The sequence below is a fragment of the Micromonas pusilla genome (genome assembly GCF_000151265.4).
Source record: "Micromonas pusilla CCMP1545 genomic scaffold MICPUCscaffold_19, whole genome shotgun sequence".
Taxonomy (NCBI): domain Eukaryota; kingdom Viridiplantae; phylum Chlorophyta; class Mamiellophyceae; order Mamiellales; family Mamiellaceae; genus Micromonas; species Micromonas pusilla.
In genome coordinates, this window is record NW_003315900.1 from 139,438 (window position 1) to 162,152 (window position 22,715).

The 22,715-nt window shown below is 53.3% G+C and overlaps 10 protein-coding genes across 10 annotated transcripts; 3 read left to right on the plus strand and 7 right to left on the minus strand.

Annotated features, from left to right (window-relative positions):
* The first annotated feature begins 3 nt into the window (after nucleotides 1-3).
* Nucleotides 4-791, plus strand: MICPUCDRAFT_66077 (uncharacterized protein). Its single transcript, XM_003064865.1, has one exon. The coding sequence runs from the start codon at nucleotides 53-55 to the stop codon at nucleotides 515-517; it is 465 nt and encodes a 154-aa protein (XP_003064911.1). The 5' UTR covers nucleotides 4-52; the 3' UTR covers nucleotides 518-791.
* Nucleotides 792-2,721: 1,930 nt separating this feature from the next.
* On the plus strand, nucleotides 2,722-4,256 carry MICPUCDRAFT_54912 (uncharacterized protein). Its single transcript, XM_003064866.1, has 3 exons — nucleotides 2,722-3,326; nucleotides 3,369-3,509; nucleotides 3,557-4,256. The coding sequence occupies exons 1-3, from the start codon at nucleotides 3,136-3,138 to the stop codon at nucleotides 4,023-4,025; spliced, it is 801 nt and encodes a 266-aa protein (XP_003064912.1). The 5' UTR covers nucleotides 2,722-3,135; the 3' UTR covers nucleotides 4,026-4,256.
* Nucleotides 4,257-6,102: 1,846 nt separating this feature from the next.
* On the minus strand, nucleotides 6,103-6,935 carry MICPUCDRAFT_49347 (uncharacterized protein; the record flags this gene model as incomplete). Its single annotated transcript, XM_003064914.1, has 1 exon — nucleotides 6,103-6,935. The coding sequence occupies exon 1, from the start codon at nucleotides 6,844-6,846 to the stop codon at nucleotides 6,103-6,105; it is 744 nt and encodes a 247-aa protein (XP_003064960.1). The 5' UTR covers nucleotides 6,847-6,935.
* Nucleotides 6,936-7,031: 96 nt separating this feature from the next.
* On the minus strand, nucleotides 7,032-7,816 carry MICPUCDRAFT_54914 (uncharacterized protein; the record flags this gene model as incomplete). Its single annotated transcript, XM_003064915.1, has 1 exon — nucleotides 7,032-7,816. The coding sequence occupies exon 1, from the start codon at nucleotides 7,689-7,691 to the stop codon at nucleotides 7,032-7,034; it is 660 nt and encodes a 219-aa protein (XP_003064961.1). The 5' UTR covers nucleotides 7,692-7,816.
* A 376-nt stretch (nucleotides 7,817-8,192) lies between these two features.
* On the minus strand, nucleotides 8,193-9,726 carry MICPUCDRAFT_66084 (uncharacterized protein). Its single transcript, XM_003064916.1, has one exon. It carries the CDS (start codon nucleotides 9,574-9,576, stop codon nucleotides 8,653-8,655), a length of 924 nt encoding a protein of 307 aa, XP_003064962.1. The 5' UTR covers nucleotides 9,577-9,726; the 3' UTR covers nucleotides 8,193-8,652.
* A 758-nt stretch (nucleotides 9,727-10,484) lies between these two features.
* MICPUCDRAFT_5774 (uncharacterized protein) lies at nucleotides 10,485-11,242 on the minus strand (the record flags this gene model as incomplete). The annotated part of the gene is made up of 2 exons (XM_003064917.1): nucleotides 10,485-10,782; nucleotides 10,803-11,242. Coding segments are annotated over 2 exons (738 nt in total), but the record flags the coding sequence as incomplete, so codon positions are not given.
* Nucleotides 11,243-12,485: 1,243 nt separating this feature from the next.
* MICPUCDRAFT_54918 (uncharacterized protein) lies at nucleotides 12,486-13,107 on the minus strand (the record flags this gene model as incomplete). Its single annotated transcript, XM_003064918.1, has 2 exons — nucleotides 12,486-12,912; nucleotides 12,986-13,107. 2 exons carry the CDS (start codon nucleotides 13,105-13,107, stop codon nucleotides 12,486-12,488), a joined length of 549 nt encoding a protein of 182 aa, XP_003064964.1.
* A 1,508-nt stretch (nucleotides 13,108-14,615) lies between these two features.
* MICPUCDRAFT_66086 (uncharacterized protein) lies at nucleotides 14,616-16,175 on the minus strand (the record flags this gene model as incomplete). Its single annotated transcript, XM_003064919.1, has 1 exon — nucleotides 14,616-16,175. One exon carries the CDS (start codon nucleotides 16,173-16,175, stop codon nucleotides 15,558-15,560), a length of 618 nt encoding a protein of 205 aa, XP_003064965.1. The 3' UTR covers nucleotides 14,616-15,557.
* A 107-nt stretch (nucleotides 16,176-16,282) lies between these two features.
* Nucleotides 16,283-18,257, minus strand: MICPUCDRAFT_54921 (uncharacterized protein; the record flags this gene model as incomplete). The annotated part of the gene is made up of 1 exon (XM_003064920.1): nucleotides 16,283-18,257. The coding sequence occupies exon 1, from the start codon at nucleotides 17,546-17,548 to the stop codon at nucleotides 16,283-16,285; it is 1,266 nt and encodes a 421-aa protein (XP_003064966.1). The 5' UTR covers nucleotides 17,549-18,257.
* Nucleotides 18,258-18,873: 616 nt separating this feature from the next.
* MICPUCDRAFT_54923 (uncharacterized protein) lies at nucleotides 18,874-22,639 on the plus strand (the record flags this gene model as incomplete). The annotated part of the gene is made up of 1 exon (XM_003064867.1): nucleotides 18,874-22,639. The coding sequence occupies one exon, from the start codon at nucleotides 18,874-18,876 to the stop codon at nucleotides 22,408-22,410; it is 3,537 nt and encodes a 1,178-aa protein (XP_003064913.1). The 3' UTR covers nucleotides 22,411-22,639.
* Between the last annotated feature and the right edge of the window lie 76 nt (nucleotides 22,640-22,715).

Genomic DNA, 22,715 nt, shown 5'->3' on the forward strand with positions numbered 1-22,715 from the left:
GCGCAGCTTTGCTTCAATCTTTTTGTTTACATCTTCAGTACTCAGGTCTGAGATGCATTTAAATTCGACGCCATCTGGGATGACTTCGTCGAACTTTGCAGAGGGATATTTCTTGCAGGCTTCATCGAGTTCTGCGCCAACAGGGTTAGTGCGAGAGACGTGTGTGTACTTTTTCTTCTGTTTTCTGCCCGTATATAATAGTCTGAAATCCGTTCAGTACACTGTTAGGAGTACGAGTACGAGCGTTTTCTCTGTGTGTAGCAGTCCCAGATCCGCTGCCAGCTTCCGTACTACTGGGAAATTGCGTATGAGCCATAGTCTGCGAATGTATTCGTGCTCACGTACGAGTAATCTGTGGTCACGAGAGGTAGATCCGGTGACTGTAAATTGTCCAATCAGAATCTTTCGGCCTGATACGCTTCTGCTGAAAAACGACGCGAATCGAAGTAATCTGCTGCCCGTAAACACGAGTTCTTGCGCCAGTCGATCAATGAACGGCCTGAAATTCGCCGCGTAGTCCGCAAAGGCGCTCGCGTGATGATATTCTAGCGAGTAGAGCCGCTGAATGTATGTCCGTGCTTCAGAAAGACGGCAACAGTCGTGCTCAGTCGCGATGCGCAAAAACGTTACTGTCTGCGCGCTGCACCACAAGGAAAATACCGACTACGAGCCGATACCACCTTAAAGTGGGCTACGTACTGTTTGGTTTGTAGTACTTTTCCCCGACTACTGTTCCTGATGGACAGTGGTCTATCGAGGATACGTCGATGAGTTCCTTGTGCGTGTTGTCTCTATTCAAGAGTGATGCTGTCGGGAAAACCCCGACAGTCTTTTATCTATCTATGTCTTTACGGAGATAGTACACTACTGGTGTACTGCACTAGTCAGAAGTACTTATTGTAGTACCTCTCTGTACTCACTCTCAAGGCATAGTACATACCAGACCTTGTTACTCAAAGGTATTTGAGTAGTGAATACTTGAATAGATACTGAGTAGATACTCGAAAATCGTGTATCTATTTATTCATCCGCCGGAGGCGAAATATATTTCGAAATATCTATTTATTTACGCAAATTTTTATTATTTTGCTGAATGTAGATATGTAAAAAATCCGATCAAACCGGTTTTACCCCAACTACGAAGGGCGAAGCGTGAAGACGTCCATCTACAACTTGCATCCACAGACTGCAGGTATAGGTCATTCGTGCACACCGCATGCGTGCTCTGTCGCTCCCTTTCGCGCCAAGATTTCTACGTTGAAGCTTTCACGCGGACCGAAGTTCGGCTTCTTTTCGGAAGTAGACGCGCTCGCATATATGCGCGGCACGACCGCAGTATGTGCGACTCTTCTTTCAAACCTCTAGCCAACGGTCTTATGTCAAGAGGCGCCTTTGTCATCGTCACTTGGATTTTGTTGTTTATCTGCGATCTAAATACTAATAGTAATATTCTTTACTCATCATCGATAGAAACGCGATCAGGTGCTTCTGTCAGGTCAACAGAAGTGAATCCCGTAGAATCTGATAGTGGATATTTAGAGGTGTCACTTCTCGCAGTTGTGACGACGGCCGTGAGTTTGTATGGGGTTGGAGACGCTCGTCTGTCATATCTTGAAACTATTTTGAACAACTTCAAAGATGTCTGCGAGATCGGACTCGACGTATCGGTAATTCTGACTGCATATGAAGGCGCCGCAGATGCCTGGCTCGAATACCTTTCGTCGCGCTATGGCACGTGTCGAAGAAACGAATCTTCACTCCGGTATGACCTCGAGCTTTTTCCCTTCAGAAAATTGCCTCCTCGCGCCTCTGGGACAGCTGGCGATTTGGCAATCCGTCACCGGGAGATATTTCTGAGAGAAAGAAATAATTTCGACTTTTTCCTGGTTCAGGAAGACGACGTGAGCTACACCGCTGAAACAGTTCGTTACTTTCTAGACAACCTACGCACGACGCAGCGGCTTTCTCCTTCTCTGTATCCTTCTTTTTTTGATTATGAAGTGTTCAACGGAGTAAAATATGCTGGGTTCCGCATGCATGCTGGATACATATTCGTATCCCAGGGCGAATATTTTTTTACAACAACTGTAAGCTTCGGAGGCCGAGGATATCTTGTACCGAAAACCGAAATTCTAAAGTTTGCGCAGCTTGATTCGTGGGCGGATCCTCAGGCAGTTGTTGGTGAGTTCAACCCAAGAGTTGCCTCACTTGACGTCCTCAGCGCGCACAAACGACTAGTGCACCCGTTGACCACCTGGAAATCTGGCGGTGTTCATCATTTGCCTAACAAGTATATCGTGATGGAGTTTGAAAAGAAAGAGGCTGATTCTAAGACAGCGTCACTGCGCTTTGAGGAGCTAGACTTCATATTCTCAGCCTGTTTTAAAAAAGGAACACTCGCTCCGCAGGGCGTCCGAGTCGTTGGGGACTGTGCAAAGTGCCTGGCGTCACGAGGGTATGCGAAAATGCGGTCTGATGTCCTTGGTCCAAGTCGTTCGTCAAATAGGAATTTGACCGTCAGTTTCCGCTGCTCAGTTTTCAACAAGGTGACGTTTCGAGGACTAAAGAAGAACGTGTTCGGTAAGTGAAATCCTTTGGCCAGGCTTGAGCGGAAACTTGGCTTAAGAATACATACAGTACTGTATTTATCTACAGTAGTATGATAACAAGAATATCTACCTCTACATCCGACGCTCGTGACTGTTTTCGACACTGACCAGACGATCTTCTTCCGAGCACGTTTTCAACTCACCCGATCCGAAACTCTCAGCGTCACCGGGGCTGTCCGACGGCATGGCAACGCACCGCGACGCGAAAGAGGTGCGCTCGAGGACATACGAAAGTACATACACTGCGCGTTTCTGCGCTTCACCGTCTAAGTCGCAGCAACCGGAGCAACTCCTCATCGTGATGTAGATGTTTTTCAACTATGATACGAAGGTACCTTCGTACTGTATTTAAGAGAATGAAGACAACGGTCCTTTAAATGCTAAGTGCTTGAACTCTATCCAATTCAACTCGCGACTTTCATCAGTTTTTTCTTGGCTAGTACACTTTACCTTTACGCGGAGTTGAATATTCGTGCGAAACAGCGAAACGGTACGAGCAGCAAAAAATCATCTGTCAATACGAGCCATGGGCCTCTTCAAGACAGTGAAGTGCTCATCTCAGCAGCTGAACCAGACTCAAAAATCGTCAGCATCGACCCTTCAAGCGCTCGGAAGGCTAGCTATGGTGCGATGCTTACGAGGAGACCCACACGCCCTGAAACAGAATCACAGGACACTCCGTGCCTGGGCGGAGCTTGGGGTTATTCTCACTCTCATGTATACTGCAGACAGACTCGGTGGGCTCCCGGCCTGAGAGAGAAACTATGAGCGCGATATTTTTTCCGCTTTATTTGTCGCTATGTCTATCTTTGCATTCTGCACTTCTCTGACCCCTCAGCATTCGGCGACTCCTGTTAGTGGGCATCAGACGGAGGAGTGGAAAGGTTGGATGCAGATAATGTTTCTTTTATATCACAATAATACTTTGCTGCCAAAGAACTTTACAGTGCGATTCCAGTGTTCATCGCCTCATACGTGTGGATGACCGGCTTAGGCGACTTCAGTTTTTATTTATATTCTCAGAAGGAATACGTGCACAGTGTAAGGAGATTCTTGCAAGTGACGTGGAGATTCAACTTTTTCGTATCACTGTGCTGTTTAAAGGTGTTTAACTATGCGAAACGACTAAGTTCTGTATTACCTTCGAACACCTTCGTATATCGGTCCTGTGCACAAACTATTTACCGTGCTCATTTACTTCTTGCTGGAGCCTGGAATGAGAAAAACGACAATACTGTTGTGTTGCTGCAGAAACTGGCAGTGTGCGCGAGCTTGGTTTACGTGACTTGGGAAATTCCGGGCGTATTTCACGCTTGTTTCAGACCGAACACTTTCCTCCTGAAGTACACTAATCCTGAACGTCAAGTCGACGATCCCCTACGCGAATGTTTCTTCAGCTCAGGTTTGGATCGGTAAGTTTGGATCCACGGAATGGTTTGTGCATACCTCTACCCGAGCTACGTGAAGTGCCTGGATTGGGTCGAGAAGCAGCCGGTGTCGAAACGATCTGCGATACACTTCGGGTTTTTAATATTTCACTTTTCGGGAGTTTTAACACCTGATGCGGTTTTCTGGCTCGAACACCAAAAAAAAAATCGCGAGCGGGATGAACTCCGCCGGATTTCGGTCAAATTCGATACTTCGTGTAAGAAATGAGTCACGTCGCCATCAGGAGCGTCGTTTCTTCATCAGAAAGCGGATGAAAAAAGTTAAAGCTTTTTTGTGAACACCTGTCCCATCGGCATTTGGACAAATAGTCGACCAATAGCTTGACGTGTTTGCCGACGTCGGCGCAATCGGGGTGGAGGAATGCCCGAAGGTAGACCCACACACCCTCTGGACCCGAGGACGCCGTCTTGATCAGCAGGAGCGCGTGCCGTTTGTCGTCCCCCACGTCGTAGAAGACGAGGTGGCGGAGGAGTGAACGCGCTGCCGGCGCGGCATCGGCCGAAGACAGTGAGGGAGGCGCGACTGTAACTTCGAGCGCTTCGAGCGTCGGCGGCGCAGTGGCGGTCGCGTCCGTGAGTACCTGCCTGAGCTCGTCGGTTGCCTCGGAGTACCGCGTCATTCCGGAGGAGACGACCTTGGTCGTGGAGTCCAGGAGGAAGAGAGCCGCTGAGCTGTCCTCGTCGTGCCCGACGTAGACCCCTCGCGTTGCATTCGGGTCAAGTTTCGACGCCCGTAGTTGTTCATCGAGGTGAACGTACGCGGGACAGCCGAAGACGCGGAGGTGCGCGAGGGACGGCTGCGTCCCGAACACGACCTCGTGCGGCGAGCGCATCTCGAGCGTCGAGTGCGGGCGGCGGCGCTGCAAGTACGCGGCGTGAAGCATCGCGAGGTCCCAGCGCGTGCGTGGGACTCGAGGCGCGGACGCAAGTAACGCTCGTGTAATTTGCTCCAAGGTACGCCAGTACCTTTCCGCGACCGCGGCGTTGAAGTGCACGTACGGGGCCGTGAATTCTTGACGAATGCCGAGCGCCTCGCAGACGTTGACGACGTCCCCGCCGCGGTAGACCGCGTCGTTGTCCGTCCTGAGGACGATCCCAGCGATTTTATGGCCGAGCTGCCCGACGTAAGTGACGTATTCGGAGAAACGCGCACCAGCCTGATCGCGCGACGCCATCAGATACACTTTCGTGTAGCGCGACGTGGCGCACGAGAACTGTATGACGTATCTGTATCCGTCCGGGGTCGTGTGTGGCACTGGACCGAAGATGTCGGACAGGATGAGCTGGAACAGGTCGCCCAGCTCAAGCGCCTTCGTCGACGGCAAGCCCGGAGGGCGCATCGACTTCGATAAGCGGCAAGGAACGCAATGCGCGAAGTGCGCCGCGTCCGTGGAGAACTTCAGGCCGTGCTCGTACGTCGAGAGCGATCGAGCGGCGCGTTCACCGGGGTGTCCGAGGCGCATATGGAACAACGCCGCGTCGGACATGCGGAGCGGCGTGTCCGCGCCCTTGAAGAGGACCTGAACGGGCCACGGCGTCCCCTTGACGAAGAAACGGTTCGCACCGCCTTCGTCGCCGGCGGGTTCAAGCGACGCTTTGCTGTAAAGCCCGCGGGCGGGAGTGGTGAAGATCTGCGCCCCGGTCTCGTACTCGTGAAGGCCGGCGAAGTGCAATGTGAGCGGCCACCAGTCCGCCGTGGTCCACTTCAGAACGACGAGGACGATCCGCGTGTTCGACGCATCAAAATCTGCGAGTGCCTTGTCGAGCGTTCGGCGAAGAAAGCCGTGTTCGTACACGGGATTGCCGTAAAAATCGCCGCCAGCCCACGTCTGCGTGAACGCGTTCTTGCGTTCGTCGAACCCCTTGTCGCACAGCTTGTTGTTAAGTGTTCGGAAGAGCTCCGTGAACGTAGCCTCCGGCGTCGACGTGGAGAAGGGGCCGAGGACCTTGCGGAACTCGCTGCGGATCCACTGCCAGTCCGCGCGATCGCGCGAGATCACGGGCGAAGTCGCTGCGACGAGAGCGCCGCGCGGGGACTCGGACAGCTAGTACAGGCCGTTGATGCGGTCGATGGAGCCATTGACGCGCGAGCCGGACAGCGTGAGCTGGCGGGTCTCGAAGTTCGCGCGCCACCCGGCGTCCTCGAGACGCGAGAGGGAGATGAGGTTGAATGGCTGCTCGGGGATGTGGAGCACCTCTGTGAGCTCCAACTCGAAGTCAACGTCGTTGTCCGTCGAAATGAGGACGCGGACGGTGCCCGAGCCGTGAGCGAACATCTGTACAGGTGCGACAGGATTAATCGCGATGCGTTCCGGCTTGTACGTGTTGAACATTCCGCGGTCGTTCGCGACGTGCACGGCAGCGCCAGAGTCCAGTGCAAATCGATGGACACGACGTACAGTGCTGACGCGGCTGGCGCGGCGCGCCGCAGCACCAAGAAGGAGAGGTCGCCGGGGCGTCACCGCGAGAGCGTGGACGTCGTACGGGACATGCTGAGCGGCCGGCGTGGCAGCTGCAACGGTGACGGGAACGTCAGTGGCGAGAGACGCGTCGTCAGAGATGGACTCGGCGTCGTCGTCGTCGTCGTCGGACGTCGCGAGGTCCAGCTGCGGGGAAGCCACCGCGAGGCCGCAGACGTCTAATCCATTGTACAGAGCGCGCGCCGGAGCTGCAGCGGCGGCGATAGCGTCGTCCGCGACAGGAACGGGCGGTGCGGGAGTATCTGCCGCCGCGGCGGCGACGGAGTGCTTCGCGTTCGCCTTTGCCGTCGCCGCGCGCGCAGCCTTCATGCCTACCTCGCGGTTGGGTCATTGGAGCGTGCGGTGCTTGTCGTCGCCGCACAGGAGACAGTCGTTCGCGGTCCGCGATCTCCGGTTCGCGGTGTCCCCCCCCCGGCCGCCGCGGTCTCCGCGATCTTCGCGGGCGCGGCGGTTGTGATCACGATGAGGATCGGGCTTGATCGCGGCGACGGGCTTCACCCTGTGCTCGTAGAACGACGTCCAGTGGTTCTGGATCGCCTCCCCGAGGGTGTCGACATCGGGGAAGTCTGGATTGGACACGATATGCGCGTACTCCAGCGGTAGATTCGCGATGAGCTCCTGAACCCGCTGAGAGTCGTCGTAAGCCCCGACCTGCGCGAGCGGTAGGAAAGCGGCGCCGGAACAGGGATGCTGTACACATGTTTCCGCAGAGACGGCAGTAACGACTTGTCCGCCGCGCGCGTGATCAGGCGACGGAGCGCGGTGAGCGCCGCGAGGCCGTCGCCGCCTGTGCGCGCGTCGGTGTAGCGCAGTACTATACGTACGGCGAGACCGTCAGTTAGGGTCAATAACGCGTGAAAAATTATCGCGTTGATATTTTCCGGGACGGAAAAGACGTCGTCCGCGGAGTTGCGAGGTTCGAAGATGGCGCGCACTCTGTCGACGCAGGATGTGCGGAGAGCGCCCTCGAAGCGCGCTAGGAAGAGGTCGCCGTCCTGATGGCGGGACGGCCCGTCGAACGAGAATTTGTCGTCGTTCTTGAAGCTCGAGAGAATATCTTTCGTCTCGAATTTCTTGTCCGCGGCGGGTGGCGGTCTTGTGCGCGTTCGCGCGACGGCGGTGGAGCCCGGCGTGTGCGAGCTGGGCGTATCCATTGGCTTGGCAGCAGTGTTTCGGAAGCGTGAGGGAGGTGCTTAGTGCGCACGATGTCCCTGGGTCATAACCTGTTAAGCGAGCGTGCTTTCGTGTGTTATAAACAAGTGAGCGAGTGATGCCTCGCCGCGTCTCTAACTACTCGCACCCTCTGATGCGTATCTCCGCGCGCCAATCGCAGCGCCAGGCTGTCGACCCTGACCTACATGCGCGACCCGCGGTCGGGCGACCCGCGCTCGCGCTGGTGCTTCTGCGCGCTACGCGCTATGTACGGGAGAGCGAGGAGTTTATTTCTCAACAAAAAAAACGTACTCGTGACAAAAAACACGTACAAAAGTGTACACGCGAACACCCGCGCGCGAAACACTTCAAGGATGATGGCACGTGGGTGTGCCCAGTTTGTCCATACCACGACATATTCTTGAAAGAAGAGATGCAAAAGGCGTGGGCGATAGTGGAAAATGCTTCAATATCATGATATTACAGCCCGTGCAGCGCGTTGTGGCACGATGAAGCAAATTCTTAAAAGCTGATCCACGACGCGAAACCTATCTCCTTCCTCGAATGAGATCAAAACGATTTTTTTTTGCACCATCGCGTTCTAGGCATCAACGCCGAACATCGTACGTCGGGGATTTCGCGTTCATGCTCTCTGCCGCGAGAGCGGTACGCGATCGTCGCGAATCGCGATTCTTGGCAAGGTATATATTTTCTTCGCGCGAAAACTCAAAAACAACTCCGACGTGCGATTGTGCGCATGCCTTTATTCTGTACAGTCATCGTGCAAAGTTTCTCGCGCAGACGTACAACGCGCGCGGAGGAGATAGGTTTCGCGAGCGGGTGCTCGCGCGTACACTTTTGTATGCTTTTTCAGTCACGAGTACGTTTTTTTCTGTCTTTTTTCGAATTACGTGGAGGACTACCTTAAGCTCCTTAAAGCGTTTCTTTGCGACACATGACATGTTAGTTTCGCAGCAAGGACCATTCGGAGCAACATAGGCAAATATCATTGGGTTCGTAACTAAATACGCCGTAGCCAAGACTTTCAAGCCGCGACCAAATGCTGTTCCATTCATTTGGGTTCACCGGGCGACCCCACATCCCATATGCATTGTGCAAGTGTGTCTCGAATACTAGTTGACTCGGTGCGGTGTGTTTCGCGAGTGTGGATATCACTTCCACCTCGTGTCGCTCGATATCCATCTTCAGCAGCTCGATCGAGTCGTGGGCAAGACTATTCATGATACTTTGTAGAGTGTAATATTGCCCTTTTTCCCCGGTGTGTCCTAGGTCACTGGAGATGAATTTTATCTCATCGTGAGGGCCAGCACACCAGGGGTGAAAGTTTATCCCTTCTGGGACCACCCCAGATCCTGGGACCCCGACTGTGCAGTCGAACGTGTGCACTTCACACCCTGTCATATTCTGCAATGCTAGCTCAAAGGAAAAGTCAAGTCTGGAGCCCAGCGAGTAAACGACGCAGCGGTGTGATTGCAAGGGACTGAGGCAAACGTACTTGCCCCCGTCGCCTATGTTCCCAACCCTGCGGGCAGAGTCGCACCGTGCTGGCATTATAGCTGCAGGCCTGTTGTATAGTTCTCTGAACCAATCGAGAGCGAGCTGATTTTTATTTGTGCAGAAATCAGGCGTAGACAACTTGTGAGGGAGGTAAGCATCCCAACTCTTCGAAGAACCGGCAAACCTCGTATAGACATCCGGGTGGACATCCCGCCTCATGACGATGCCCGGTGCGACTTGTGAGAGGAGGGTAATGCATAGTAATACGAAGATTAGTGTTGAAGTGGAGACTTTTTTTTTTGGGAGTCTTCTTCTTTGAAAGGAGCACATGTGTTTCACGTCGTAGACAAGCGTTTCACGATGTATCATACGAAAGTAGGTCTGCTATGATGTACCGAGCTGCCCACGTCAGAATCAGTTTTAAGTTGCAAATAAAGTAGCGCGCGAGTCGCGACGGACCAAGTCTAAGATATCGCCACGTGTTGTGCAGACTTCTGACAAGTGCATTCCACACGAGTGGGACCTTTAGCAGCAGGTGGCTAGCTGGCTACCTTCGAAGCTACGAAGGTACGAAAGTACTTTCGTACCTTCGAAGGTACGAAATAAAGTAGTAGCATGCATACTGTATATTATGTACGAAATAAAGTACTTTCGTACTTTCGTACTTTCGTACGAAAGTACTTTGGAAAGTACTTTCGTACTTTCGTACCTTCGAAGGTACTGTACTTTCGTACGAAAGTACTTTCGTATTTTCGTACGAAGGTACCTTCGTAGATAGTGTGTGTGTATCGATCTCAATAGTGATTTCTACCGTGTAGAAATATGTGGTGCTCGTAACATGAAAGCCTGAGTTTTGAACTCGCATATCAACACATACTGTAGTACGGAAGTACGGAAGTAGTTGTACATCAGGAAGTACAAAGTTCAGCTCATATTTTGGGTGTCCCCCAGAGTATATCAGCTGATGACTGCGGTCCGCACCCTTCTCTGCCGGGGTCTTGTTACTCCGCGTCGTGAGCATCTTCTTCGTCGCCTCCGCCTTGCGCGCCGTCGACGGGCTGCACCTTCCCGCTCTTCTCCCGTCGCACTCGACTTCTCTGCCGCGCGAGTCTCTCTCTGCTCTCCACCCCCGCCCTCTCTATGCAGCCCTCGTTCATCGCGCTCACGCTCTGCACCTGTCGATACTCCCTTCCGAAGTCGGGCATGGGGTGCACGGCGTTCGTGCGCGTGTACCCCGCGCCGCTCTTACCCCGGGATATGCCCTCGTGGTACTGGTTCAACGCGCACGCGACGGCGGCGGCGCGCGGCCGCGAGCTCGGATTTCCCGCCCAACTCATCCCGATGAGTTTTTTCGCTGTCGCCGGCGTCACGGCGAAGATGTCCGGGCGCACGCCCGCGAGACATTGGTTCACGAACGCAGCCTCCGGCATCGCGCCGAAGGGCTCTTGACGCTCGAAAATTTGCCACAACGTCATCCCTAACGCGTAGACGTCCGACGCGAACGTCTTCTGTTTGCCCTTGAAGAGCTCCGGGGCGCTCCACGCGACGGTCATTGCCACGCGTCCCCCGCGCCCGCTGAAGTCATCGTCTTCGACCGGTCCTTCGCTTCCGCCATACCAAAGTCACAGAGCTTGACGACTCTGCGATTCGTCAGCAAGACGTTCGCCGCCTTCATGTCGCCGTGCACGATGCTCACGTCTTTCATGTGTAAGTACGCGACGCCCGTCGCCGTCTCCTTGGCCAACCTCGCCTTCTCTCTCGAGTCCAAGGCGACGTCGTGATCGCGGAGAAGCTCGTCCAGCGACCCGCCCTCGCACAACTCCATGACCAGCCATCCTTTCTCGGGAACCGTACCGAAGACGCGAATGATGTTCGGGTGATTGAGCGAGCACAAGATGAGCGCCTCTTTGCGCAGCATCCTCGCCGCCGTCGCGGACATCATGTTGTTCATTCCGGTTTCAAACATCGCCTTCACTGCGATTTTACCTCCTTCGAACGAGCCTCTGTACACGGCGCCGTACCCGCCGCTGCCTAGAACGTCGTTTTTGTTCACGGAGACGTCCGATGCGGCGATCTCGGGGGTGACGTCCAACAGTCGAGGCAGCTTCTGTTGTGCCGTGAAGCTCTCAACGCCGGCCATTCGGGTCTCGAGTTCCGGTACGAGAAAGTTTGCGCACCAGACACAACCCAACGCCAGACAACATCTGCGGAGCGCAGATTTGTACCAAATACCAAGAATCATGCAGATGACGACCGGTATCGTAATTCCTAGCCCGCCGATGACATACAGCATCATATCTGTCCCTCCTCCGCCTCCGCCTCCGCCGCCACCTCCACTACTTTTGTTGTCGCCGTCTCCAGGTGGTGAATCTCCACCGCCGCCTCCAGATGAAGCTGTAGACGTAGACTTAAATACGTATGCTGCTTCGGCTCTGGTTCCGACGATGAAGTCGTCATTATTCGATAGTCCAACTGCCTTGCCAAGGCCGTCGTTTGTCGCCCCGTCTGAAATGTCATATTTCGTCGGAACCGACCAGGTCACCCCCGAGCGCGTGGACGCAAAAACACCGCGAACGGGAACATTCCCAAGCGTATAGTCACCAATAACTGCGACATCACCCAGAATTGCGACAGAGAAGCCGAACCCCCTAGTTTCGACCGATGTTGCATCTCCAAGTTTCAACAAGAAAATGACCGCTCTTGATGACCGCTTTCAGTCGATCGCGGACGTACCCGGTGATCGGGTCCACGCCGCACTTGGTGTCGTTGTGGACGAGGACGTCGCTTAATAATATTTCTATGATATTATTATGAACCCAAAAACCATAAACCCAAAACCCTGCACCCTAAACACCTAACCGCCACTAAAACCCTGATGAAGGGCTTCAGGTAGGCGAGACGCTTCAAGATTCGGGGGAGTTTACTGAACGGTGGATTACTTACAATGAATGATATCACCTAAATTATTTTCAAAAAAGTCCAACTCATCTTGAATCACCTTGAAGCCAGACTTTTAGGGCTGCTCCCGAAGATATTGAAATAAGACACACACCTTGAAGCCCAATGTGCGTAGCGCGTGGCCTGACTTTCCATCACCGTAGAAGGCTTCTTCACATATCATCTTGTTCGTTGCTATGTAGCTATGTACATCTGTACAGGTTTCAAGTATAATTAAGAAAATACTTTCGGAAGTACGAAAGTAACTTCGAAGGTGCCTTCGAAGCTAGTTGATGAGCCTTTCAAGCTTCTCCAAAATTCTTTCGGGAACTTTCAAAAGCTTACACGGGCAAAGTTGGAGGCGCTGGTCTCCTTGATAAGAGGAGCTGCTTGATCTCGTCCACTTGCTTTTGAAATGCTTGTTTCGAGGCATCAGCCGCTTTCTTCACGACGTCGACGGTTCTGTGTAAGACGTCGATGTTTTTCTTCTGAGACCCGACTTCCAACTGAAGCAACGCAATCTGCGCGGGAGCCGCTTCGATGTCGAGCGTGATTTGCGCGTCGTCGCCGTTCTCTGCGCGCTCGCGCGCCTGTTTGCGGAGCTCGCGTTTGGCGAAGAACTCGTACACGGCGCTGAGAATGCTGATGAGCGTGCTCGAGTACGCGAGCGCCTGGGCTATGCGGATGGAGTTGAGGTTCTCGTTGACAAAGCCGGTGCAGGATTCGAAGGTGATGGGGGTGTTGATGGTGCCTTGATATTCGTCATAACTGACAAGAGGCAATACATATGAGTATTACATATACAGCAGATCAAGGAACCCGCGATTCGCTTCCTCTCCACCCTGCCCGTCGTACTGTACAACGTTGTACTTTCGAAAGTAGTTTAGAAGCGACTTCGCGCTTCAGGTTGGACGGATCGCGCTCGGACGCGCGCGCAGCTTGGGGCGAGTAGGACAAAAACATTTCATTTCGCCAGTCGTTCGGACTTCTCGTGCCGAAATTGGTCGAAATGTTCGATCGTATGACAAAGACTTTCCATTTGCCAGTTATTTCGGACTTTACATATCCTCAGTCACATCGCGCGCGTTGACGCGCGCGCTCCAGACTTCGGGAACCCGCGAATCACTACGTGCTCGGACGCGCGCGCGATTTGGGGAGAGTACGACAAAAACATGTCGCCAGTCAATCGGCCTTTTCATTTCGCCAGTCGTTCGGACTTCTCTTGCCGAAATTGATCAAAATATCAGGAGATGTCAGCGGAGCATTGCTAAAAAGCAGCCTGACAGAGAAAATCTATTTAAGATTACCTGAAACTCCATGGAACGACTATAGTTCAGCTATTGAAAGCTCTGTATGGTTTAAAGCAAGCAGCCAACGAAATGACATGCTCTCTCTGATAATTATTAGAGAATTTGATCCAGAACTTAAACAAAGCAAAGCAGAACCGTGTATCTATTATAAGATCACCAAAGACTGCATCTTTGTGATGTCAGTGCATTTAGATGAATACCTGTTCGGGTACAACAACAAAGAATGCGTGCAGGGTTTAGAGTAAGCATCTCAATTGAAGAAGCTAACTTGCTTCTCGCGATCATTTCCAGCTACTTTACCAGTCATCGTCTGGCGCGAAAGCGCCTCCCTCTACCTGGGGTCGCCGTCGAAGTCGACGAGATGAGATCTGACGGAAAAATGTAGGAGGCCCGCGAAAAAAACCCGACGAGTGCCAGCTTCAGATTCAAGCGATGGCGACGCGCGTGTTCGGAGGCTTCGCGAGTGAGGTTTTATAGTGCAACGTGCCTTTTTTTTGTGCGCGGGGGTCTTTCCACAGAGTTTAGAGAGGGTGCGTCCTTCTTCGGGGGCTTGGTTCGCTTTCGGCCGTCGTCCCGGCTGCGCCATGCCGGCGGGCGGAGGTGTGCCAGGTGCTGAACCGGCTTCAAGTTGATCGATGAGCGCGCACACGATGTTTGAAATTGGCGATTTGAGCCTGGAAACGCGACTTTGATTCTACGCGTCCCTAGTTCCGACCCTGGTCTCCCTTGTCAAGAATACACCCCAGACCCCTACTTCCATCATTTTCGTAATGTTTTGGTCTGAAAAGGGTCGCTCCAAAATCCTTCCAGAAACCCTAAATCCTACGTCCCAAACCCCCATTTTTCCAATCTTTCACTTCCACTTTTCCAAGGCGAAACCTTACCAAAAACAAGTACCGAAGGTAGGCCCTAGCAAAACTTTACACAAAAATACTGTCGCACCCCCAAGCGGAGCCGCCCTTAACTTTAGCAAGGCGAATCCTTACCAATTTTTCAAACTTTCACTTTCACTTTAGCAAGGCAAAACCTTACCAAAGTCAAGGTGGGATTTAATTTAATTTAATTTAATTTAATTTAATTTAATTTAATTTAATTTAATTTAATTTAATTTAATTTGATTTGATTTGATTTAATTTAATTTAATTTGCGGGGGAGGTTTCTCACCTGTAATTTTGTTATTTTGTAATTATTTCACGAGAGAGCGGGACTAAGCTGTTCTCTTGAAGATATAGACGGGTAAAAAGGGTGGTAAATTGTTGTGTACCCCCACCAGTAGTATCTGTAATATTAGCACGAGTTGTGAAATCGTTTGCGTCCATCTGGTCTTCAACTCGGTATCTTCCTGTGCCTGAAGCCGCGTCTTTGTTGTCTTTCCTTCTTCTAACAGAAAATAATCAAAACTGTGTGTATGTTGAGGCATCTAAAAAGTTGTAAGGGTATGTTCTATCTCCCCAATATCAGGAGCACCGTCAGCGAAAGCACCGTCAGCTAAAGTGCTTTCGTACCTACGTACTTCCGGAAGTACTTTCGTACCTTCTACCTTCGTACTTTCGTACATACAAGAGTAATAGATAGAGTACCTCGAAGTACGCTTACTTTTTGTGTGCGTGCTGTCGACATACGAAGGAAGTTATCTGACTTATCTGTCTGCACACATCTACATGTACACAACTACACATACTGTACGTGTAACGCGTTGTACACGTAGCTCTATCACTTGGCTCGTGTGATATGTATGTATTCGAGCAATAAATAAATGTTCCCGCTGGGCCTGAACTACATAACCTCTGTTGGAAACCTAAGGTCATGCCGGCTCACTGCAAGCGCTAGTGTGACAACGGTGATACGGTGGTTTGATCGTGTACAGCCTCGCTTCGGATCCTGACGAGCGATCAAATCATCCCGACATCGACAAGGGGCTTTCTCAGAGTTTTGATATCTTTTATCGTGAGTATAAATGAATCGCAACACTTTAGGTTTACGACGATTAAAAAAGTTGCGGGACCAGGCTCTCGCATGATGAAGAACATGCAGTTGTTGCCACATACTTCGATAGTTATAATTGCCATATAACGCTTCCGTTAACGACCTTCACCTTGAAACTTACGGTTTATCCATAACAGCCCATCCATCGTACTCACTCACGAGACGTTCAGCAGAGACTCGGTGCGCGCAGATGAAGTTTGACCAAGTTAGTGCTTCCCACACATCATGCCAGCAGCCTTGCGATATTTTTGCTGTCTCTAGTCTTGGCCCGACAACGTAGCAGTTGTATCCACAGGTATCTAACCACGTCACGATGCCATGTAAGCGCTTCTCGCTCTCAGACCAAAGATTGAGCTTGTGTTTCTCGAACAATACCACGGGAACAGTTTGTTCTGTGTGTTTTGTGCAGAGTGTTTTCTTTCCTCCTTCAAGTACGGCGGAATCGAATCCTTCGGTGTCTGTCTTAATTACGTCCGGTCGCAGGTGTCTAATGTTTTCGTCTATAGTCCCAACAGATACGTTTACGAGAAGAGCGCTGCTCGAAGGGATTTTTGAGCGCTTGTCTTCGACATGAGTTGAAGTCACTAGTGCATTCATGTACAGAATTACTAGCTGTTCCAATTTTAAGGTACATGTAGTTGGGACATCACTTGTACGTTGGGACATCACTTGTACGTGAAATAAAACACAAATAAACAATAAAACTAAGATAATAATGATAACTATATATGGCATGATTAATTCAAGGATTCTTGAATTAATAATATTAAGATAATAATGATAACTATATATGGCATGATTAATTCAAGGATTCTTGAGTTAATGCTCTGTATGCGTATCAGTCAGGCAGGGGCAGGTGCCGTACTCGTAGGCCGCCTGCCGGCTCTCCACCAAGCACAACGACGTTCGCGCGCGCTTCGCGTGCACGAGCTCTGCGATGTCGTCACTCGTTCACGAACACGACACGTGAAAGTTCTTCGGCCACCGCCGCCACTCGCGGACGTCATTCTCGCGTGGATGCGCGCCCCGCGCGCATCTCCGCGCGGACGTGTTGTAGGTACGTCGTGAGTTCTAAGCTGACGAGGTGCTTCGCAGCTGCTCGCGATCGGCGGCGGCGGCGGCGGCGGAGGCGGCCGCCCGCCACTGCGCTGAGAGGGGACATGTCGCGCCGTGCTGAGGTCGCGACGGCGACGCCGTGCACGCAGCAACGTAGCTTTCGCGCGCAGATCGGCGCCGTGAGCTGAGAGTCGACGAAACGCGCTCTCGAGACCGTGAGAGGCTTCCATTCGCGCGACGGCGACGTTTCCCGCGTCCTCGTCGTCCAAGACGGCTGGGAGGGGACGCGATATGATCGCGCTGCCCGATGGCGTCGGCGTCGTCGAGAGGCACTCGTAAGTAATCACGGAATGCCCAGCGACGCGACGTTCCCCTCGGTCGCCCGCGATGCTACGACGACGCACACCGTTCGTACCATCTCGATCGCTGCGATGACAACCGCGCCAGTGCGTGCTCGCGGATGGTACCTCCGCGATGGCGCGATAAGGATCCACGACGCCGGCGGAGAACCCGCCGCTACCGCGCAGGCGCCGCTCGGAGCATGGCGACACGGGCGGGACGTTCACGGTTCGCAGACGCAGACGCGCAGAGCAGCTGCGGCGAGAGCCGCGTCCCCCGCGGTCGTGTCGCTCGCGGGTACGCCTCGATCGCCCCCGCCGCGCGATTGGGAGCGGTTGTGTTCGCGCGACCGCGGAAGGAGACGCAGGCAGACGCCGCCGCGTCCGCGTCACCGCTGACGCCGGCGGCGGCGTCAACGTTGAGCCGCAGGCGCGCGGTGAGCTCACCGTTCGCGTCCTCCCTGACGTCCCCCGCCGCCGCACGAGATCATCGCTCATCGCGCGCGTGGGAGGGATGGGGTGTGTTGCGTCGCGTTGCCGTGCGGTTTGGAGATGTGGGCGTTCGCGAGCGCGTGGCTGTGGAACGGCCGGCGGGCGACTGCCGCGACGCCGCCGCGACGGCAGCGTTGGAAAGTTGAGCGCTCGCGTCATCGTCCGTTTAAGTCGTCCGCTCGTGTCGTTAAGTTTATTCAAATCGTTCACATCGTCCGTCATTCGCCGCGTCGTTACTCTCTCACCTCTCGTCGTCACCTTCGTCGTGCTCGCCCCCTCTTCTCCCCGAAACCCTCCACATTACCACCTCGCGGAAATCGTCACAGCTTCTACTTCGCGAAGAAAGAATCTAGTAGAAGACGACGCCATCGTCGATGATTCCGCGTCGAATGTACCCCTGATCGATGTACGTGTTAATGCACGGACGGAGATCAGCAAAGATTTTGCTGTTCATAGTACGGATGGCAGTCTTGTAGTTCTCCCCCTCCTCCTCGATCTTCATATCTTTCGGGTTGATGAATTCCACGAGTTTGATGTAGACGACGCGGACGAAGTTGGCAAAGTCCCCGTTACGAGTATACAGTCTGAAACCCTTCCGTTTCCCCTGTGACTTCACGGTTTCCGGGAATATGCCTTTATCGTAGAGGAGACACCCAACTCTTTCGAGAAGACCTCTCAGAACGTACAACTCTGGTGCATTCTTGATACGTTCGGCAACGGCCGCGTCCGCGTCCATGTACTTGTGAAGGACAGGTTCCATGTCGAACATCGTGGCCAACCTATCGTTGTCTCCAAGAGTGGCATCGACGAGTTCCGTGGTGAGATCGGTACCCTGATGAATGAAGGACTCCGTCGGCCCCGACTGTTGGTTGAGCGTCGTTGGGACGACGCGAGCAACAGCGGGAGTATCAGGACGCGTGGCTGCATCAAAGTTCAACTTCAGACCGCCGCCACTTACGACGGTGGGGGAGCGCGCAGACGTGCCCACTCGTTGGCGTTTCAATGATGAACCATCTTCAAAAAGCGAAAGCTGCGTGGCGTATTCGATTGCAGTCATTCTGGCAGGTGCTCCTGTAGAAAAACCAGCAGAGGCAGCAGGAGGAGCTTGGTGAACGACTTCTTCTACTTCCGTAGGTGAGCTGCTCGTCGTGAGATCGATAGGAGTCACAGCAGAACCAGTCTGCTGCGCAGACTGCTGCGCAGAATTCATCGTCTCGATTCTCTCGACTTCGGTAGGAGTGAGTGACAAGTTCGTTAGATCGCATGATTCAATGTCGGGCACGCCAAAAACCGTTTTCGTGTCTTCTTCTAGCTTAGCGTTGTCCGGTGTTTGCGGCGGGGCGCGTTCGTTGCGGTCCATCTCGAAACGTTCTGCGGATCAGAGAGAAGCGGCTCCGTGTTTCGCGCGCGTGGAAGTGTGAAAACTCGACGTCACCACGCGCCTCACCGCCAAACTTCGTGCGTTCCAAGAAAGTGTCGTAGCTTTATCTTCGGGAAAGGGCGCTCGAGATCTCGCGCTAGCACTCGTTCAGCGCGCGACGCGAGACATGGCACCATCATTCGAGGAGTGGATACCGCGCATCGATGAGGACGTCTTTATTATACCCCCAAGATTGCGGAATGACGAATCAGACTTCGGACTCGAACCTGCGCAGCGTCGGCCGTTTTTCGGCCTGGAGCTGGCCGCGGACCACTTGAAGATGCAAGACAGAGACGTCGACGGCGACAACGACCTCGTCGCGACCGCGAAAGAGATTGCAAATCAGTACGTCCCCGGGGAGGCAGAACAAGCGGTCTTCGCCGCCGCTATTGCTAGCAGCAGCAGCAGCAGCAGCGGCAATGCAAGCGGAGTCAGCGTCGTTGCCCGAAGAAGCATGAGAAGGACAGATGCACTGCACTCCTTGTGGTATCAACTTCCAGTGGGCGTGTTCGTGTTCAGGAACGAGTACAACACCGAACGTCACCGTCATGGTGATGTATATTTCACAGACGACGTCAAGGCGTCGGATTTGTTCACGCTGGATGACAAGAACCCCCATCCACGTCCAGCTGCTGAGTGGCAAACAAAGGTCGAATTTCTCTTAATCGCGAAGGACTTCGCGGACGACAGAAACACCTTCGTGCCCGCACCCCAAGCCGCGTACGCGACAGGAGTTAACCACTCCAAGAGTGGACCTAAAATTTCGCAAGTGGTAACCGGAAGCAGAACCATGCGTTTTGAGAAGATAGACAGCAAAGATGACGCAGCCCGATTTATTTGGCGCGCGACTATTCTTATGCAGTGCAAAATGCCTGGCCTTCGCGTCGTAAAGGAAGTGCAGACCGCAAAGCACGCGAAATGCCACGCCACCGTCGAAGTCCGCATCGATGGACATGACGCAGAGTTCATGAAAGTCGTCGTAAAAGACGCATGCGTGCATCGAGCCGCACAGATACCGAAAGATGCCTTTCCCGCGAGCGAGGCAGCAATTGGTCTTACATTTGCCAAGACGCCATGTCCCGAGCCGTTCGCACACAACTACAAAATAGCTCTGGAAAAGCGCGTGAATAAGATCATGGAGCTCACAGCGAAGATATCTGGTAAAAAGTTCAAAAACCAAGATGCGCACGCGACCTTGATGAGAGATACACCCGCTGATGAACTTTTGCGTGGAAACTTCTCGAAGTGCGGAGGGACGATCCCAGATAACTTGCAAACCGCTTTGACGCGAGTACAGAAACCTGGTTTGATCGGACCTCCGATGGACGGCACGAGGATGAAGGCGCTGCAGCACATTACAGCCGTGATCGACGAGCAAGACGAGAGTAAGAAACCCGAATTCACGTCTCGAGCTGGTTGCATTCAAGTCTGCGACGTCCTATCCCTCAAGCACTGCCGGGTGGTCTTCTTCGACGACGCGCGCGTGAAGGTCACGTTCGCTCATTCGACGTACGAGGGCATCGATAACATTAACGATGTCAGAGGCCTCGTGTTCGACTTCGCGCTAAAATTCACTCATAGAACCGACACGCATGGAAAACAAATTCGACTTTGGACGCTCATCGCTGGCCTCCCTCACCCGTTTTACCCAGGAGGCACCAAGAGCGCGTCTGTGTTGCGAGTTCTCGAGGCGACCATGTCGAAGGCGGATTCGATAGAAACCCATTCGGTGCTGGCTGAGTTTAAATCGGCATTATCCAGAACGAACAAGAACGTGCCCGTGACTGTGCCTCTCATCATCACAGACGTGAGCGCGACGCTAGCGCTCGCCGCGAGCATAACGTTTAACGGCTGCACGTTCAACGAGATGATCGCGAGAATAGAGGAGCGCCTAGAGATATACTGCAGTGACGCTGAGAAAGTGCGGAAGAAATACGCCGACGTGATTGGGCGGTTACGAGCACACGGAGGCCATGAAACTCCTGAGTCAGCGTGGGATGCGGTCAGCGCCGCGAGCCAGCTGTTTGCCCCGGCGAGTAAATCCGTCCCAGTGTTCACACCCAACGACGTCTTGTGCTACCAGCCTGTTAATACCACCACCACACATGCTAACGGCCCAGATGATGTCCAAGAGCGACCGCCGCAGATGTTTCTGCAGTTAACGGAGACCGCGAAAGATAATCTCCAACGCTGCCTCGACACGGCGCAAAATGTTGACGACGACCTGAGAGCGCAGGTGCACGAGTTACTGGCGACCTCGAACGCTACTTTCGAATGCTTCTCCGAGATGACGTGCCACACGCACTGTCGTCCTCATAAAATCAGGGCAGCAATGCGGACATGCAAGATCGGTTCGGGGTTTAGAAAGCTGACCGGCGACGGGGAGAGAGACTGGGCCGCCTACGTCACGAAGTCTCTCATCGTCACGCCTTTTGGCGAACGCGACCTTCACAACGTGAATACACCTTCTCCATTCGTGGGACCGAAGGACTACGCCGCCGCGAAAACGTTCTACAGCGTCATCAACGACGTGCTCCGGACGCGGTACATCCCGTGCGACGCCTCGGAGTGGCCAGAAGAATGGAATTCTGTCCTCCGTTTCCGCGAAATAAGCGCAAACGAAGCCGCCCGTGAGGGAGTGTACTCACACGTGCTGGAAATATTCGCGGGAGCGCGTCGCGTCTGCCACGCGAGAGTCCGGAGCGCTACGCGCATCGTCAAAGGCGAAAAGCTCCTCAATGACACGACGCTCGCAAGGGACGTCGTGCAGGCGCCAGTCCCAGTGCAGCAGGCAGAATCGCAACGTGAAACTCCGCGCGCGACAAGCGATCAGGAAAGGTCTTCGGAAATCGAGGCCGCCACGGACTACGATTTCTGCCTCGATCTCGACGACGACGACGAGACGGATGATGCCAAGCACGAAGATAAGATGGCCATGGAGTTTCTGGCCGAAGAAGGAGAAGAGATGGCCACTGCCAGGCTCACAGACGAAAATCAGCTCGCCGGGCATATGCTCATGCCAACTGAATTTGATGGCGTCGAAGTGTTGGAGGATACCGAAGGGGACATCATAACGATGACTCCAGCCAACGAGTACAACCTCGAGATTGACTCTGATTCATCTTACGTCGTGAGCCCTTTCTTCATCGAGACTAAACGCGGAGGCACCAGCAAGAGGAAGAACGAATCGATATATCCAGTTTGGTCCATGGTCTCGTACGCCGCGCGTCTCTTCACGACCACGGGCCCACTCGTTCGCGGGCTCTTTTACAGCGCCGAGAGCACGTCCTCTCACGTCGAGTCTGTGTTCAAGAACATGCGAAGCGAGACAAAGGGAAACTTGGAGCTGGCCGATTACATCCGCCTCAAAGTCTCTCGCGCATCAGGAAGTCCCTCGCTCATGGACACGGACTTAACATCCTTCAGCGCTGGCGCGAATGAGAGTAACCGTCAGGTTCGACCGCGCGCTAAGAAGCCTCCGAGTGAGAAACACAAGGATGATCCTTCCGGGTTGAAGTGTGGTAAGTACATGGCAAACAGTCAGAAGAACTGTACCGCGAACATCACCACGAAAGGCAAACAGAAATGCATATCTAAACGCTGCGGTCACCACTGCGAGAACAAGTCAGAGTGTCCTGTGCACAGAAGCAGCGGTAAGAAGTAGTGTTCGGAGTCCAAGCGTCGTAACATATGAGGTGTTGCTGGCGCTGAGTTTCTTAGATTCCCCTAGCTAGCCACAGAAATTAAATGGAAGTTGCCCTTGTCCTCCTAAGAGCAGCGTTTTCGGTCAGGATCATTTCCCGCGCGTACTCTGAGCAGCGCATCTGCGCGTCAGCACCCATCTCCAAGCGCGACGCGTCGTGCGCGGCCGAAAAATCGTCCAGCGCGCGCGCTCTGCACTGCTTAGGGGTGATGGAGGTCCAAGGTTTCCGGCCTGGAGGTTTAACTCAAGAATCCTTGAATTAATCA